At 37.1% G+C, this 16,508-nt stretch overlaps 2 protein-coding genes across 6 annotated transcripts in view; both read right to left on the reverse strand.

Annotated features, from left to right (window-relative positions):
* The window catches only part of rbpms2b (RNA binding protein, mRNA processing factor 2b), a 216,282-nt gene that overhangs the window by 121,904 nt on the left and 77,870 nt on the right, over positions 1-16,508 (reverse strand). The window lies entirely within an intron of this gene.
* The window catches only part of mtss1lb (MTSS I-BAR domain containing 2b), a 63,597-nt gene that overhangs the window by 2,504 nt on the left and 44,585 nt on the right, over positions 1-16,508 (reverse strand). The window contains exons 4-14 of one of the 4 annotated variants that reach the window (XM_059534386.1): positions 13,034-13,118; positions 12,142-12,233; positions 11,840-11,914; positions 10,042-10,199; positions 8,798-8,905; positions 8,602-8,699; positions 5,263-5,395; positions 2,766-2,840; positions 2,336-2,485; positions 1,741-1,917; positions 618-783 (exon numbers count right to left, since the gene is read on the reverse strand). In XM_059534386.1, the coding sequence (XP_059390369.1) occupies positions 618-783; positions 1,741-1,917; positions 2,336-2,485; positions 2,766-2,840; positions 5,263-5,395; positions 8,602-8,699; positions 8,798-8,905; positions 10,042-10,199; positions 11,840-11,914; positions 12,142-12,233; positions 13,034-13,118 (1,317 nt within the window). Of the gene's footprint in view, positions 1-617; positions 784-1,740; positions 1,918-2,335; positions 2,486-2,765; positions 2,841-5,262; positions 5,483-8,601; positions 8,700-8,797; positions 8,906-10,041; positions 10,200-11,839; positions 11,915-12,141; positions 12,234-13,033; positions 13,119-16,508 lie in introns of all 4 variants that reach the window. The other 3 variants (XM_059534385.1, XM_059534388.1, XM_059534387.1) reach the window with 3 other exon arrangements.

Here is a 16,508-nt window from a genome sequence, read left to right on the forward strand (position 1 = left end):
AATAAAAGGTATTCTCGTAGCTTTATAAAATTACGGTTGAACCACTGATGTCACATGGACTGTTATAGCAATATCCTTACTACCTTTCTGGGCCTTGAACGTGGTAGTTCCCTTGCCATCTATGCAGGGCCAGAAAGCTCTCAGATTTCATAAAAAATATTTTAATTTGTTTTCCGGTCTTATAGGTTTGGAATGACATGATGGTAAGTAATTAATGACAGAATTTTCATTTCTGGGTGAACTGTCCCTTTAAGGGCCATTCACACCAAGGCTGATGACATTAATGATAACTTTAAAAAAATCTTTCTGATAATAAGAGAATAGAGAAGTCCACACCACAGCTATACTAATAATTGACACAGTGGAACAAAATTGATAAAATCACTTTCAGATTTTTTTTTTCTAGCTGATGAACAAAAAGAATATTGACAGACAATAAGAATCCACTTGATTTTAAAGAGCTTGAGCATTTAGGTTGGCAGATGACTGCAGTGCATGCTTGTAATAAACAAATTTGGCATTGACGCGAACATAGTAAGTGCTATAGTTATGGTTATCATTCTTGGTGTGAACAGGCTTTTGCTAAGAACACGTGAATATTTTTGACTGTGTATTACCCTGTGAGGGGATGGTATCTTCAGAGCAGGATGGGGTGGTTGTCTGAGTGCTGTATCCACTAGAGTACTGAAGAGAGTCTCGGCTGCTCTTCTGCTGCTCCATGCTGAGGCCTCGTGTCAGGACCATAGCTAGATCACTAGCAGCTGGGGAAACCTCCTCACCATGCTGCACCATGACACAATACATGCATACGGTTACATCAATGTGTGCATATGTAGACCTCAACTTTGAATCTTAAACTATGGAAATTGTATGAATATGAATTCAAAGAAACACATTCTAAAAATAAATATAATTTCCAATCAATTATTACAAATATTATTAAAATGTATTTATTCATGATATATAAACTGTTAACTGAGTGTCAAGTCAGGCATTTTTATCCAAAAAATGATTAAAATGCACATCAATACATCAGTTAAGATGCAGTGGAAATTACACTGGGGGTGGAAAAGAGTGTGCATTTTTAGAGACTTTTAAAAAAATGCGTTATTATTGTGTTTTCTGCTGTTTTGACTTCATGGTCCCCTATTGTCAAAGATAATATTTCAAGACCCAGCAAGATACAATTTTTTTGGTACTGTATTGACATAGCTGCTTATTTTCCAACGTTTTTATTTTAAAGTAAATAGCAGTTGCAATGTATTACAATAATTAAATAATTCCAGAAGTGTTATTGAGGGCTTACACTATGTCTTTCCATTACATTTCTATGACTTTTCTAGTTCTGGTTGACTTTCCTAGTTGTTTGTGATTGCAGAGATTATATGTAGAAAGAGCCATTTACCTAAACAACCTACCTAAACAAAAATATTACTTTTTAAAAAATAATTTATTAGTTATCAAATCTTGTCCAAGTATAGAAATCTGGTTTTACAAGACCACAAGAACTCTGGTTCTTACCTTCAAAAGTTGCTAAGGAAAACAAGTGAAGTTTTAGATGTTTTAGCTTATTTTTAGTATTTTTAAGCCATCTGCAGATGCTCCAGGTGGAGAACCATTGCATTATTAAGTACCCTAGGCCACAGCAGCCCATATTTAAAGAAACCAGCCTTTAGCAAACAGGTACATTTTGTCTTCGCCACACCAAATGATGAATGTTTCATATATGGTGAAAGTTACCTTGGCAGCTGTAGTGGCCGGGTTCATCCTTGGCCTCTGGTGGTCTTCTGAATGCATCCCAGAATACCCCTGTGACTGAGGAGAGGTTTCTGCCTCCCTCAGCCTATCCAGAGGCTCCTTCCTCCTCTGAAGTGTGCTGGCCAGCGGCAGCTCACTGGAACCTACCTTGGACCAGTCCTGAGGAAGCAGACGTGATTAATTCAGGTCAGTGTATAGCAACAAATGCAACGGTCTCAGGGGCGAGAGAGAGAAGACTGGCCCACGATCCAGCAGTTTGAGTGTCCTTTCAACAGATACGGTCTTATTTGTTTTAGAAAAAGCCCAATCTCAGTGTTTGCTTTACTGTTTGATAAGTACCTTCCGTGGTCTGCTCGGTTTAGCAAATCTCACAGCCGGAGATTTGAAACCAGGATCAAACAGCCAACAGAAAAGGTGTGTGTTAAAAAGCAAAATGAGGTAATGAATGAAGTGAAGCAGAATGAAATCAAAACAAAAACACTGTCAGTAAGCGTTATTCAGGAGCCACATATTTACCGCACACAAAAAGAAGAGGAAATTAACAAAACTGCAATGAGAATTGCCAATGGAGACAAACCTTCCAGCAAGGAACCTTGGATGTGGGAGAGGGTGTGTTGGATCCGGGGGAGCGGTTATAGGGTGGGGACGCAGGAAGTATGACAGAGAAAGGCCTGATGGAGCCAGTGTGAGAGAGAGCAGGGCGGAAGGTAGCGAAGGACGAGCCAAACTGCGGAATGGAGAGATAAGATCGAGACCGTCAGAGTAGCAAGAGAACCCCCTTCCCTTTACTCATGGGCATGGGAGCCTTTGTGTGTGTGGATTTGCAGAAACATGTTGAGAGTTGCAGGAAAGATCAGATCTGATGACAGCACAAAGACGAAACCGCCAAGAGCAGACCCCAACCTGCCAATCAGCAGCATGAACCTCACGGGTCCCACAGACAATCCAAAATATCACTGACAGTTTCAGCACACGTGTGACTTATGGACAGAGTACTTGATACTTACTGTGGTTGGAGAGCCACACTCACTAACTGACTGGCAGGTCTCAGATGCTTCTGAGGACGCTGAGCTTGACGACTTCTGAAGAAAGAGAAACAGTGAAAGATGAGATGTCAGCAGGGAAACATTTAGAGGGGCTTTGTTTGAATTCTTTGGATATTTTATGGTACTGCTTGCAATCAATGGACACTTCGTTGACAGAAAAATCACATTTTAAATTACTAACCGTTTTTATACAAAGGACTTCAAGTCCTTCAACTTAAACACCAAGTAAATGACCATGAGAGAGAAGGTTCAGAGAAGAGTTTGGGGTCACTAAAAGTAATTGATATTGATTGATTGATAAATTACAGTTTAAATTGTTAAAATATTTCATAATATAACAGTTTTAACTGTGTTTTAATTAAATGCAACCTGTGTGACCATACAAAACTTCAAAAACATTAAAAATCTTGAAACACAATCAAGCACAAAATAGGGGAAAGAAAGAAAGAAAGAAAGAAAGAAAGAAAGAAAGAAAGAAAGAAAGAAAGAAAGAAAGAAAAAGATTAAAGACAGTTAAGTTTTTTATTTTATTTTCTTTTGTTGCCATCTGCTGGTTGTTTTCATATCTATTACTACTACTATATAATAATAAAAAAATGCTTTTTTTGGTTAGTGATTTAAGAATAATAATAATAATAAAAAACTGTAACAAATTCAGCCCACAATTCTTGACTTCATTCAATTTTGTTTTGATCTTTTTAGTTCTATTTGTATTTACTTTATGTTTGAACATTTTCCCTCAATCTGACAGTGATAATGCCATTTCCAACGCATATAAGTTAATAGGCCAAACTAAAAAGATTTAAAGGTTCATTCTTTCCTGTGTGCACATCACCATCTAAAAATGAAATGCATGACCCATGAACATCGCCTGGCGTGAATTATTTATGCTATCTAACCCTCAATATGCTTATCCTCCACGTGTCACGCCTCAGCCAGAGGTGTGGTAGATTCACAGTCAGGCAAAATCCCCTTTTCTTTCCACAGTGAGAGAAAGTAGCATGTGAGCTCCGAGACGAGTGCATTTCTCTTCGTTTACTTACATAAGAATTCACTTTTTCTGTGTATATTGTAAAGCATATGTTCCATATACAATGCTTTACAAGCACATTTCAAGCTCTGAACTGTTATCTGTCACAGTTTTCCAGAGACTGTAAAATTCTGCTTCACTCACTCTCTGACCATTAGTAAAAAATGTTTGATATTCAGTGGTTCATAGCCTTGTCCACAAGAGGTCCCTGTTACCTTGCAGACAGGGAATGTTGTTGCATGTTTGAACACTGTGGTTTGCTAAGGAAATTTAATTCTTTGGGGGAGTTATTGCAATGCCAGCAGGAAAATAATTAGCTCTATAATTTGGTGGGCTCACAATTACAACTTCATTATCTTTTGGGTTTTTAAATGATTTCTAAAGGATCATGTGACACTTTAGCAGTGATATTTTGAAGTTTTTCCATCACAGGATTATATTTATTTTTCAAATATATTAAAATATGAAACAGCTATTTTAAATTGGAATCACTGTTCACAATATTCCTGTTTTACTGTATTTATGATAAAATAAATGCAGGGTTGTTGAGCATAAGAGATTCTTTCAAAAATATTCCAGCAGTACTGTAAATAAATATCATAAATAAATGTTTACCGTCTATTTCAATAATAAATATTATAGCGCTATTGTTTTACATGGGTTAGTTTGACTGACAAATCAATTGTGACCCTGGAGCACAAAACCAGTATTTAGTCGCTGGGGTCTACTTTTAGCATTAGCCAAAAAAACACTGTATGGGTCAAAATTATCGATTTTCCTTTTAGGCCCAAAAAAAAAATATTTTATTAAAGCTATATTGTAAATTTCCTACCGTAATTATATCCAAACTATTTTTTTTTATTAATAATATGCATTTGGATTTACATTTAGTCATTTAGCAGATGCTTTTATCTAAAGCAACTTACTAATGAGGACACTGAGGATATGCATTGCTAAGAACTTCATTTGGACAGCTTTAAAAGTAATTTTCTCAATATTTTGATTATTATTTTATCAGATTCCAGATTTTGGAATGATTTCAGATGATGATTTCAGATGATGTGTAAATCTCAATTTCGATAAACTGACTCACAATTCACTCTTGAGAAAATCGGTCAAATAGACGTTAGACACCATTGAAGTTAACACGGATGAAAAAGTCTTTACAATGGCATGCACTCTATAAATCTCCTTGATCACTTTTATTTAAGTCTCAAATCTGTTTTTTGTATTTTTGTTTTTTCTCAGAAAGATGTTTTGTCAGCTGAACCTTCGCTATGTTGTTAAACAATAGTACACTGAACACAGTACTTCTATCCCTCACAGCCTTGTTTTCATTCCTGTCAAAAAAAGGTCTCTACTTTCATGTTACCAACATTTCTACGGTACCATTTAGCCAGCAGGAAACAAATACTTTGACATAAATACCTGGCTGGTTATATCGGAGGGCATGGGTGATGGGGGTTTGGAGTAGACGTTGGCGTCCTGCGAGATGAAGCCGGAGTCGTGGGAGGAGACGCTACTGAGGCGGTGTGCAGCGGTTGTTAGCGGTTGGGCCAGGCTGCGGTAGCGACAGGACGAACTGGGTGAGTGAGTCTGAGAGCCACCAGAGGATCGAGAGGCACTACTATGGGCGCTGTTTACACTGCTGCAGGGGCAAGGGGAAGTGCGACAGAGGGCAGAGGACCAGGGTGCGAGGGTGGGGTACAGAGGGCAGGTTATACCACCAGGAGATGGTTTTACAAGAAGAAAGGAACATGATTGACAGATGAAGTTAAGGAAACAATTACATGATAATGATTTACAAATATTAAAGGGGGAAAAAAAAGATGGACAAACAAGGGTCTCAAGCAGTGATGGGGTTGATGGGTAAGGATGGAGGTCAGGGTGGGGGGCAAAGGGAGAACATATGTAAGACAAAGTTTGACAGGTGTGACACAGGAGGCCTAGTATGGAGATTGAAGGTTGTGTTCAGTTGTGTCGGCCTTGTGCAGCCAACGCACTTGAATCAACCCCCAGGACTCCATGCGAGGCGGCACAAACACAGACAGGTACTAAATGACACTATTAAAAAGCAAGCTTTAGTTGGCCCTGGAGCCAAAGCAAAACACTAATGGTCTAATCAGAAACCCTACAGGGACTGGTTATGTAAAAGTGATCTCGAAATGCTTTCGATTTGTTCTGAAGTAATTATTGCATATTCCAGGTTAAAAACAGACCCGGAATATTAGACAGATTCTGGTGTTGAGATTCTTGAATGGGTTTTAACCTGAAATATTCATTTAAGAGAGCAAAGCACTGAATTAACATAAATCAGACACACTTATTAATAGCAAATTATAAAAGTAATAAACTCATTAAACAGGCTACTTTAGTGTAATTGTGATAATTGTAGCTGACTGCTATGCTTCATCCTTGACTTCATCAAGAGGAATCAATGGATGAATAACATGAATCAATAAATGTTAAACTGTGCCTGTTGAAAGCAAGGCTCTTACAGTGATATATAAAGCAACATTTTCATGAGCGCAGTGCTCTGTCTCTAATATGTTGTTGGGGTTACATGTGATGTCAGCATACAGTGAGATTGTGTAGCGCAGCAGCAGTAGCATCAGCAGCCCCCTCTTTCTCAGTACACACACACACACACACACACTTGCATTCAAAATATACACACACTGACAAAATATAACCTGGCTGGAAAAACAACTCAGGATAGTATCTAGGTTCTAGCTAGTCATTTAGTTTATTCGAGATGGTTGCTGGAATTAGCATTCTCTTTAAAAGCATAGTTTACCAAAAAATGACTCATTTTGATTCTGTCTCATTTACTCACTCTCATGTCATTCCAAACCCATTAAGATTTCTGTTCCTTTGACAAGTCCATTCCACTAAAACTCTTTAAAAAGTACATAATGTCACGTCACGTGTGTTTTGTTTTGTTTTGTTTCCCTCGTGTCCCATGTACCTTCTGATCTAGTTTCCCTCATGTTTTCCTATGCCCATATTTGGTTTTCCTGTTCCAGCTGTTCCCCCCATGAAAACTCTCCCTCCCAATCTCTCTCTGACTTCGGACAGCGTGAGGAGTTTTCAGGAGTGATGATATTACTGCGGCGAGGTCGAAGTGCTGCGAAGTCCTCCTTCCACCATCCTGTACATTATAGTTATCATTTTTTATCAGCTTAGAAGATTAACGTTTTATTTTGTGTTACCATACTTACTCGTGTAACAACTCATGTAACTGTCTTTAAATAAGGAAAACATGGAAGTGTTTGGTGGCTTCTAAATTCATCCCTGTTTGGATCCTAAGGAATGTATGGTGCTAATCTAAATGTTAGCATAGTGACGCCGCGCGCTACAGCGATTGAGTCGGGAGAGGTACGTATCAACTTGACTAAGTTGAGGGAAGAACATAGTGGAATATAGAAAAATGGTGGCGTTTTCCTTTAAGACATTTTCATTAATGCTGTCATAACAAATCTGTCCAAATATAAAATTAAATGAATAGCTAATTACTACATTGAATAAAACTGTAAAGACTACAAATATCATACATTGCAAATCTAAATAATTGAGAATCATGTCAAAAATTTAAATAAAATAAAAACAGTGCACATTTCATTTAGCGATTATAACATTTACGTAGTTTTGTTCGCTTGGCTGTTTCCTTTAAAAGGACAGATATTTGTCAAGTTTTTCGTCAGGTGCCTTTTTTAATTATATGATGTCATTATGTTGCTGCCTTGCCACCAGCAAATCAATGCATTGCTGATCATGGTTTTGAGTATGGATACATAGCCCCTTTTAAACCAGCCCATGAATGAGCAATTATTTCAGATAACTCAATCCAGCCATACTTATCATCAACAACAGCCAGATCTTGATTAGAGTGATGATATCATCTCATTTTTCCCTGTTTGAGTTGTGTATTTTGAGTTGTGTATTTCTCCTGTGCTCCTGAAGTTGTTCTTATTTTGGATTATCATTAAAGATTGTTGAAGTTTATTCTACGTCTCCTCGTTCCCTCTCTCCAGTGAATTGTGACGCATTAAGAGATTTTACGTCTGTTGACCATATCTGATTTGTGTTGATCAATGTTAACATGAAAATAAAAGCCTAGATTAAATCTGTCCATCACATAATGTGATTCTGTCTTTTCAGATAACTTGGATTAAAGTGCTCGGTTCATATGGATTACTTATATGAAGATTTTCTTTTAGCATTTATAGTTTCAGTGAAATGGACTTTCAGTGGATGGACAGAAATCACTCAAGTTGTACTGTTTTGATGATGAACAAAATACATTTGGAAAGGTTTAAAAGGGTGAGTAAATGATGACAGAGTTTTTCATCTTTTGGTGAACTATCCCTTTAACATTGAATGAACAGTTGGCATCTGTTGTTGGTTATTTTTTTATTTTTTATTATTTGTATTATCCAGGATGGTCTAGGCTCAGACCAGCTTAAACCAATGAAATTCCAGCTACCATTCCCGAGACACAGCATAAGCTTGTTTCTCCAGCAGGGCAGTTAGTTACAGTTACAGAACAAGCACAAGCTGCCATTTGGCAATATATATTTTAAAGTAAATTGTACTGTCTTTTGCAACAAAGCAATTACAACAATGAAAAGTCAAGGAACATAGTACACACAGCACAAGCAACAAGTCTTTCCAGCAGAAAAAGGCTAATAGCCAGAAATAAAGATTTAATAAGTGTGCTAACATTACTGGCAGCATAATGTCTCTATTTCTTTATCACTATCTCACCTGCACATACTGCTTTTCCTGGAGCCGGAGCTGCTGGGAGAAGAGGGGGGAGTCTGGTAGGACCAAGAGTAATCAGAACCCTTAAGGTCTTTTATTACCTGAAGGAAAGGGAGAGAGACCGTCTTATTAATGGTCTTACTGTAAAGCACTGTACAGTACATGCTACATGGTGACTGGTGTATATAAGCATGTGCACCTGCTCACTGGCTGCGGGCAGTTTGTGGGGCTCTGATGTTAACACAGTGAGGTCATCAATAATGGCCTGAAGATGAGTGATCTCTCCCAACATGGCAATCTCTCCATTCTAACATCACACAAGGACAGAACCACAAGTTCATAGATCAAAACCTAATTGAACATCACATAATGCCATTCAAACGACAGACGGTAACACATTATAAGAGCTTCATGTATTTATGTCCTATTAATTTTGTTTGTTTATTTACTGTGCTTAAATGAAGTCTTTAGACAGGCTCTTCATTATAATAATCATATACAGGATAACGTTGATGTGGCATTTCCTCTTTTAATTTCAAAACAAAATGTTTTTTTAATGATTTAATGTTAAAAGAAATGTGTAGATAAATCTAATACTAAAAGTAATAACTAGTAAGTAGTACATAGTAATTATTTTACAGAACAAATTATTATTATCATTATCATTACTATAGGGAGCAGTTCTCACTATTAACTAGTTGTTTATTAGCATGCCTATTATTAACATATTGGCTGTTTATTAGTACTTATGAAGCACTTATTCTGCATGACCAACTTCTACATTCCTAATACTACCCAATACCTAAATTTACAACATTACTAACTACTTATATGCAGCAAATTAGGAGTTTATTGAGACAAAAAGTCATAGTTAATGGTTTGTTAATAGCAAGAATTGGACCTTAAAATAAAGTGTGACCATAATAAGAAATGTTTCTTGAGCATCAAATCAGGATATCATAAAAAATATGTGACTGGAGACTGGAGTAATGGTTTGAATAAATTATTATTATTAAATCAAATATATTAAATACACTTTTACTTTATATTTGAAAAATATTTCACGATATTACTGTTTTATTTATGTATTTTTGATCAAATAACGCAGCCTAGATGAGCATAAGAGAGTTACACTTTATTTTACAGTATTATTTAAGTGCATTTGAGTACCGAGTAATATTAATTAACAATACTATAGATTAGAATTAGGGTTTAGTTTAGGGTTATTTGTCTGTAATTATGCACCGTTTACTGTTATTACTATAGTAAGTACATGTAACACATATAACAAGGACACTGTAAAATAAATGTTCTTCGAGAGGTTTCTTTCAAAAAAGATCGTACCAACCCCAAGCTTTTGGACAGCTATGTACTTGGGAACGACTGTTGAGGCTTTCAATATTAAAAACAAAAAATAAGATCTTTAAATGAGGTGGGCAGTACCACTACTGGCTGCAGGAAGCTGATGAAGGTACAAAAGCGTCCTCTCTCCTCCACTAGAGCACGCCGCACCGCCTGTTTCTCCGTCTCCTCCATCAGCAGGTACATGTCATTCACATCCTGCATTGCACTGTCCAGCTGTGGCTGAAGGTCCCCCCGGCCTAAAGGGGGTGACAGAGAGCATAACAGAAAAGAAAGGGGAAAGGGAGAAGGATGAAACAGCGAATTACAGACAGAATGAAAAAATGGCCAGAGAATCAGACAGAAAGGCAGGACGAATGGAAGAATGAGAAGAATGTAAAGGACAATCAAAAGAGAAAAGTGAAAAGGAGGCAGAACACAAGAGAATACACAGCATTAGATGAGAATCATTCTCTCTTCAGCCTCCAGCAACATGAACGCAATGTGAACACAGAACAAAATGAACTACTCCGACTACCACCTACACAACCAATGGAGACAGACGCTTCTGAACTCAGAGGTCGAACATCTTCTACTCTTAATGAAACACATGGAACCTCCCAGAGGAAGTTAAAAGGTTAACTCATGCAGACTAGATTGTTAGAAATGGTCGTGACCTTTGCTGAAGAAGCAAAGTCAGCTATCTGCAGTAGAACTGCTTCCAGGAACACAAGTAGCATGCATGCTGGGAGGGCATCAGCAAAATCATGCACAAAGCAAACCCTCAGGTGTTATAATGGAGAAAAGAGAAAAGCTGGGATCTTAAATCAGCTGGCAAGCCGAAATGTAAGGTGGGGGTTAAACCCGATGGGCAAAGATCTGTCTAAAGACGTGTTTGGGTCTTTTTCGAGTTGAGGCCAGGTTAAAGGGCCATGCAGAGTGACGAGTGAGAAGAATCTAAGTGAGCCACAGCTTGGTGTAGAAAAACATACTTACCCTGTAGCTCTATAGAGAGAGAGTAGATGAAAGAGAGAGAGAAGAATCCAAGACAGGGTAAGGAACAGAGAGAAAGACATACAGAGAGAGAGAGGAGGGAGAGCACTGTGTTAGGGTTAGTATTAGGAAGCAATTCAACTCATTTCACGGCCAAATTGTTTCAGAAAAGCCAAACCACCACAGCCGATTAAACCAAAACCAAATTCAAAAATCAGCCAAAAATGTATGATGCAATGTGCAGTGGACCCAAAATCAAATCAAATACATAATCTTATAAAACTGAATGGTCTTAGAAGGAATGAGATGCCTGACTAAACAACATAAATAAGGAGCTTTTCCTTTAACACTGGAGTCTTCCTAGTAACACACAGGGTTATCATCCTATCTTCAAAAGGAGAAATTATTGGCTGCTGGGATATAAACACCAACTGCTCAGCAAATGAGGTGAGCGTTGCACTTCTGCGCTTCAGCCAGCAGAGGGGGGTGCTTACATTGCAGAGGATTGATTCCCACATATGAAGGGTCAGTCATTTCATTGAAAAACATTGTGCACTCTACACAGTCTCTATGAGGCTTTAACAACACTTCCGAGATTCAACTGCCCATCACCAACCATAGGAGCCACTAAAACGTGTTCAACACTAATGGCATATGAACAGCAGGTTGCTCTGAACATCAAATAAAACAGCCAGTTTTGACCTTGGAGAAATGTCCTTGGCTTATTCCCAACACATTTCTGCTTTGTAATAGGGCAGTGTTATGTAATATTGATCCATTACTTTCACTGATATTAAAATGCTTGTATTCTAGTATGCGTTGTTTGTGATAATGTTGCCATGATTAACATTTCTTTGTAGAATTGTAAAAAATAAAAAAATAAAAATAAAAAAAACAGATGTGTTACCTTTCCTGGCTTTTTTCTGTAATTTCATGGTGTCTGAAGATTTCTTCTTTATTTCATGACGAGACCGTTTATATTCTGTTAAAAAAACAAAATTGTATACACTTTATTTTATGCTTCTTATTATAGCAATTACAATAACTGGTAACAGGGTGATAATTATAACCTTAAACCTATCTTTAAACTTAACATTAATCCATGTGGTTATTGTATACTACCCAGTACATTCTTGGGTAAGTACAGTTTAAGTACATGGACTGTAAAATAAAGTGTAACCAGCTAAAAGTGTAAAGGTGCTTAGTCACCTTTGGCATGGTCCTTGTCCAGTTGGTTGGCTGTCTTCTTCCAGTCTTCAATACGGTCCTGTAGCGGAGTGATCAGGCTCTCCATCAAAGCACTGAGAGCAATGAAGAGGGGGTTTCATGTTCTCAAGCGTTCACAGCTGAGTCAGAGGTTCTCATTCAATTACAGAGCAATATGAACATTCGTGAAGGAAATATCATCAACCCTGTGGGGGTTGAGAGCATGAGAAATGAAGACTTTGGTTTACAGTCTGAGGCATCCATTCATTAGCCTGTCAGAGGGAACTGTCAGCAGATGTCCTTTAATGAAGTGTGAAAAGTGTGTGTATTTGTGTTCTCTTGTCTTGCCAGTGTCATCAGACTTTGAGAGTGAGTCTGTGAATAAAGTGTGTTGTGATGTTCACATTTGTGCATGTGACATAGCTCAGTGTCTTGCAATTCAGAACAAACAAATATACGTGCACCCACACATATGAAATTTCGAAGAACGAGTGTGTGAAGATAAATATTTCTTATAAGGTTTAAAAAGCTCTGAGTTAAAAAGTCAGCCTGGTCAAAACAAAACAAAACAAAGCAAAAAAAAACTAAACTTAACTTAACTTGACTAAACAGTCTGGTCATTATCAAAACAACAAAGCACAGTAAAACAAAACAAAACATGAACTATTGATTGATTAGAATACTAAGCGGATTTGTTAGAAGAAAAAAAAACTTTTGACCAACTTTTGAAGTTTCATATATGATCTCTGTGTTAAAAATTCATAACAATGTTTTGCCCGTATTTGTGCTCTGATATGTTTTTGTGATACGTATATGCATACATGTACTCGTGTTGTAAATAGACTTTTAAACTATGACACACAGTAAGTAGATGACAGGAGAAATGTTCTCGCACTTAGTAAAATGGCGTAGTTTAGCCTCAATGCTGCGATGTCTCATACACATGCGGGTCAGCGCTGATCCGATGTCTCTGGTGGCACCTACAGGAGACACATGAGACAAAAAACTGTCAGATCATCATGGAAATTACTCATAGGACACTTTGTAGTTCAATTACCAAAACCAGCTTGGTAAAAACAATGGCTGCAGTCCAGAATGTTTTGAGCTTCACTTTAATAACTTCCAGTAATTCAAATATTTATCACTAACATGGATCAGTAGTTTACACTTGCTGCAGTCTAAATAAAAGTGGTTTCATTTGAAAGACTATCCAAAGTGTTTGTGAAACCTGTAGCCACAGTATAAATTAGGCTATTTTTAGTTGCAGGTTGAAAAAAAAACCTTTGGAAAATCCTGACCCCAGTATTTATAAGAAGGAGTTTGCTTTCTTCCAAAGAAGGTGGCCTGGACATCCATTATGTCCCTTAAGTGTTTATATGTCAAACCGAATTGTTAAACTGAGAAGTCTGAAAGTGTTGCCTGGAACTGCACTAGCCCTTTAATTTAACTGTACCATGACCTTCAATATAAGAAACAAAGTATTATTTACAATGTCAAAACACTGTCTCTCATATGACTGTGAAAATGTGAAAATTTGACTGGCAAACTACCTCAATGTCCTGTTTAAAAAGAGTCATTGTATCAATAAACCTTAAAGCTGTATGCATCTCTATCACCAAAATGGCTGCAAGGAATGATTTACCCATCTCTTCTCTGCATTAGTACTTTCAGCTTATACACATTCCAGCAATACAGTAAATCCTGGTCTGTGCTGACCTCAGATTTCCAGTAGATCTCAGATCTCCAAACCAGGGAATGAGATTCAGACAGATTAGAGCAGTCCAGTAATCTAGGCCCTTGTCAAAGAGGCACACACCCTAAACAATCAACTCTGAACCTCAAAAGGTAAGATTTTTAAACATTGGCCTGAAGACCAAATTTTGACCATGTATGAAAAATTATACAGTATAGATGTTTTTTCCTACAATTTCTGAGGAGAGAAAAAGACCTAAACAAGGCTGTTCAAAACTGAGAATAAAGTATTTTAAAATGAATGTGAATACCATAAAACAGAATGGAAGAATTTGATGTTGAAACATTGAAACATTAGAGTTTTGACTTTTATTGCAGATGTTCGTGTCTTGACAAACAAGAGAATAGTTTGAGACATTGTTAATTCTTTTGAGACTCAAAAAGATATATATATATATATATATATATATATATATATATAATTATATATATATATATATAATTACACCGAATTAAGTTTCTTGAAAATCAAAAAATGCAGAAAGTTTCCTGTGTGGGTTAAGTTTAGGTGTAGGGTTGGTGTAGGGCGATAGAAAATACGGTCTGTACAGTATAAAAACCATTATGCCTATGGAGAGTCCCCACAAGGATAGCTGTGTATGAGAGAGAGAGAGCCTGGTAAAAATGCTCATTTTAGATGAAAATGTCAGATGGCACTTCATTAATATAAACACATATAAGACATATAGTCAGTGCATGGGACAAACAATTGTCAAGCCCTTGACTGTCTATTATCCATTGCCATTTTGCCTTTTACAACAGTGATGTGTTCACTAACACAGATTTTCTGCATGGCTGCTCTGAGTGCAATGAGTTAAACATGCATGCATGTCGACACACACACACACACACACAACACATACACATACTGTACACACACACAGAGAGAGAGAAGGGCAGACACGCAACAGAGTGTTTCTCCAATGAGACTCCAGTTAAGCCATGAGAGAAGCTCCATTCACAATTAACACATTCCTACATCATGCCTCTTGTTCTACCAAGCAACCATTCATTAATCCATCCCAAACACACACACAGAGTGAGATGATACAGTGCCTAATGTCAAAGTGCCCCCGTACCTTAAGATAGTGAGAGAAAATTACAAAAAACAAAAACAGGTAGGGAGAAAGTGTGAGAATGGAAAAGGTGCAAGCGAGGTGTTCTTCACACATTTTAATTGCTTCTCAACCAATGAACAAAACCAGATCCTCCTACATTTTTTTTTTCTTTTTCCATTAATTCATTTCTTAATCCATTTCAGTTGAATGTACATCAAAATATCCAAGAGATGATCTGTTGCTAATTCTGTTTTATTGCAACTTTAATGTAAATTAAGACAGCTAACATCTGGCTAATGTTACATGTTCTCCATGTGCATGCTCAGTTCTCCCACTGCGTGTCTGTCACAAACCATTTCTGAGAAAATATCAGATTGAAATGTCTCTGATGACCACTTGAGAACGTCCGGCTCAGCGTGTGCTCTGAAGCAGTGTACTGTTGTTACCGCAGTAATCTGTACAGAGTAGCAGTATTCACAGAGTGCTGTCACCTCCATCTGTTACAGCAGTCTGTGTTTACTGTTGGCCTCATCACCAAGACCCGCACTGCCACACCAGCCCCCACATATTGATTTTTCTCATGACATTTAGTCACCACAATGTGAAAAAGGACATTCTGAGAAAAGAAGAGTGGAAAGAAAGAGCACAAGTTGACCAACACTTGGAATGATGTAAAAAAGCGAACAGATTCACCACCTTCCTCATAAATGATTGTATTTGTCTAATCAATTTCTTAATGCCCAAACAAAGTCTAAGAAATGTCAATACAATGAATATATCAAATTAAGTTTAATGTCTGATGTCTAGGCATGCATAACATATGATGTATATAAGTTATATAACATATACGTCATCTGCCGTTATTAATTTACAGAATTACTACTCCAATATTATTACATATAATTTTACAATTATATGTTGATGCACATTACAATTCAAATGTTCAGGTCCAGTACAATTTTAATGATTTGATTGATTTATTTTTCTTTTTCTTTTTTTCTTTTTTTAAATTTCAAATAAATATTGTTCTGTTTCAGACATAATTACTGATTATAATGACTTATACTGTCTTTTTACGTGTTGTGTTGCGTATTGCCAGTGTAAGGGAAACAGGTCAATTTAGCTCAAAGGGAATCATTTAAGATTTTAAAGGGAATTTGAACAGAATCACTGTTTCACGGCTGATCACTGAGACGCCCTGCGATTCACTGAACGAGCCATTTAACATCAAATCTGCGCTAAATATTAATATCCAAAGTATAGTGAAAACACTATCAGTTAGGACAGTAACAAGATCGGCAGTTTAAGACATTAACTTGTAAGCACAAAACACAAGATACTTCTCTTTTCAATATGAATAAGGCTTTATAAGATAAATCTAAGACATAAACTAATCTAACATATAAACGCACGCACACATTCACACAAGTTGCAGGAAGATCGAAAGTTAGGGAAGAATGAGTTTAAGAGAATGAGAATGTGGAATCCCAAGTTTACAGCAATATGTGAAATTGCATAGACATGAACAACCATCAATCACTTAATTAACCCTTGCATTGA

Source organism: Carassius carassius, chromosome 3 (assembly GCF_963082965.1).
Source record: "Carassius carassius chromosome 3, fCarCar2.1, whole genome shotgun sequence".
NCBI classification, from domain to species: Eukaryota; Metazoa; Chordata; class Actinopteri; order Cypriniformes; family Cyprinidae; genus Carassius; species Carassius carassius.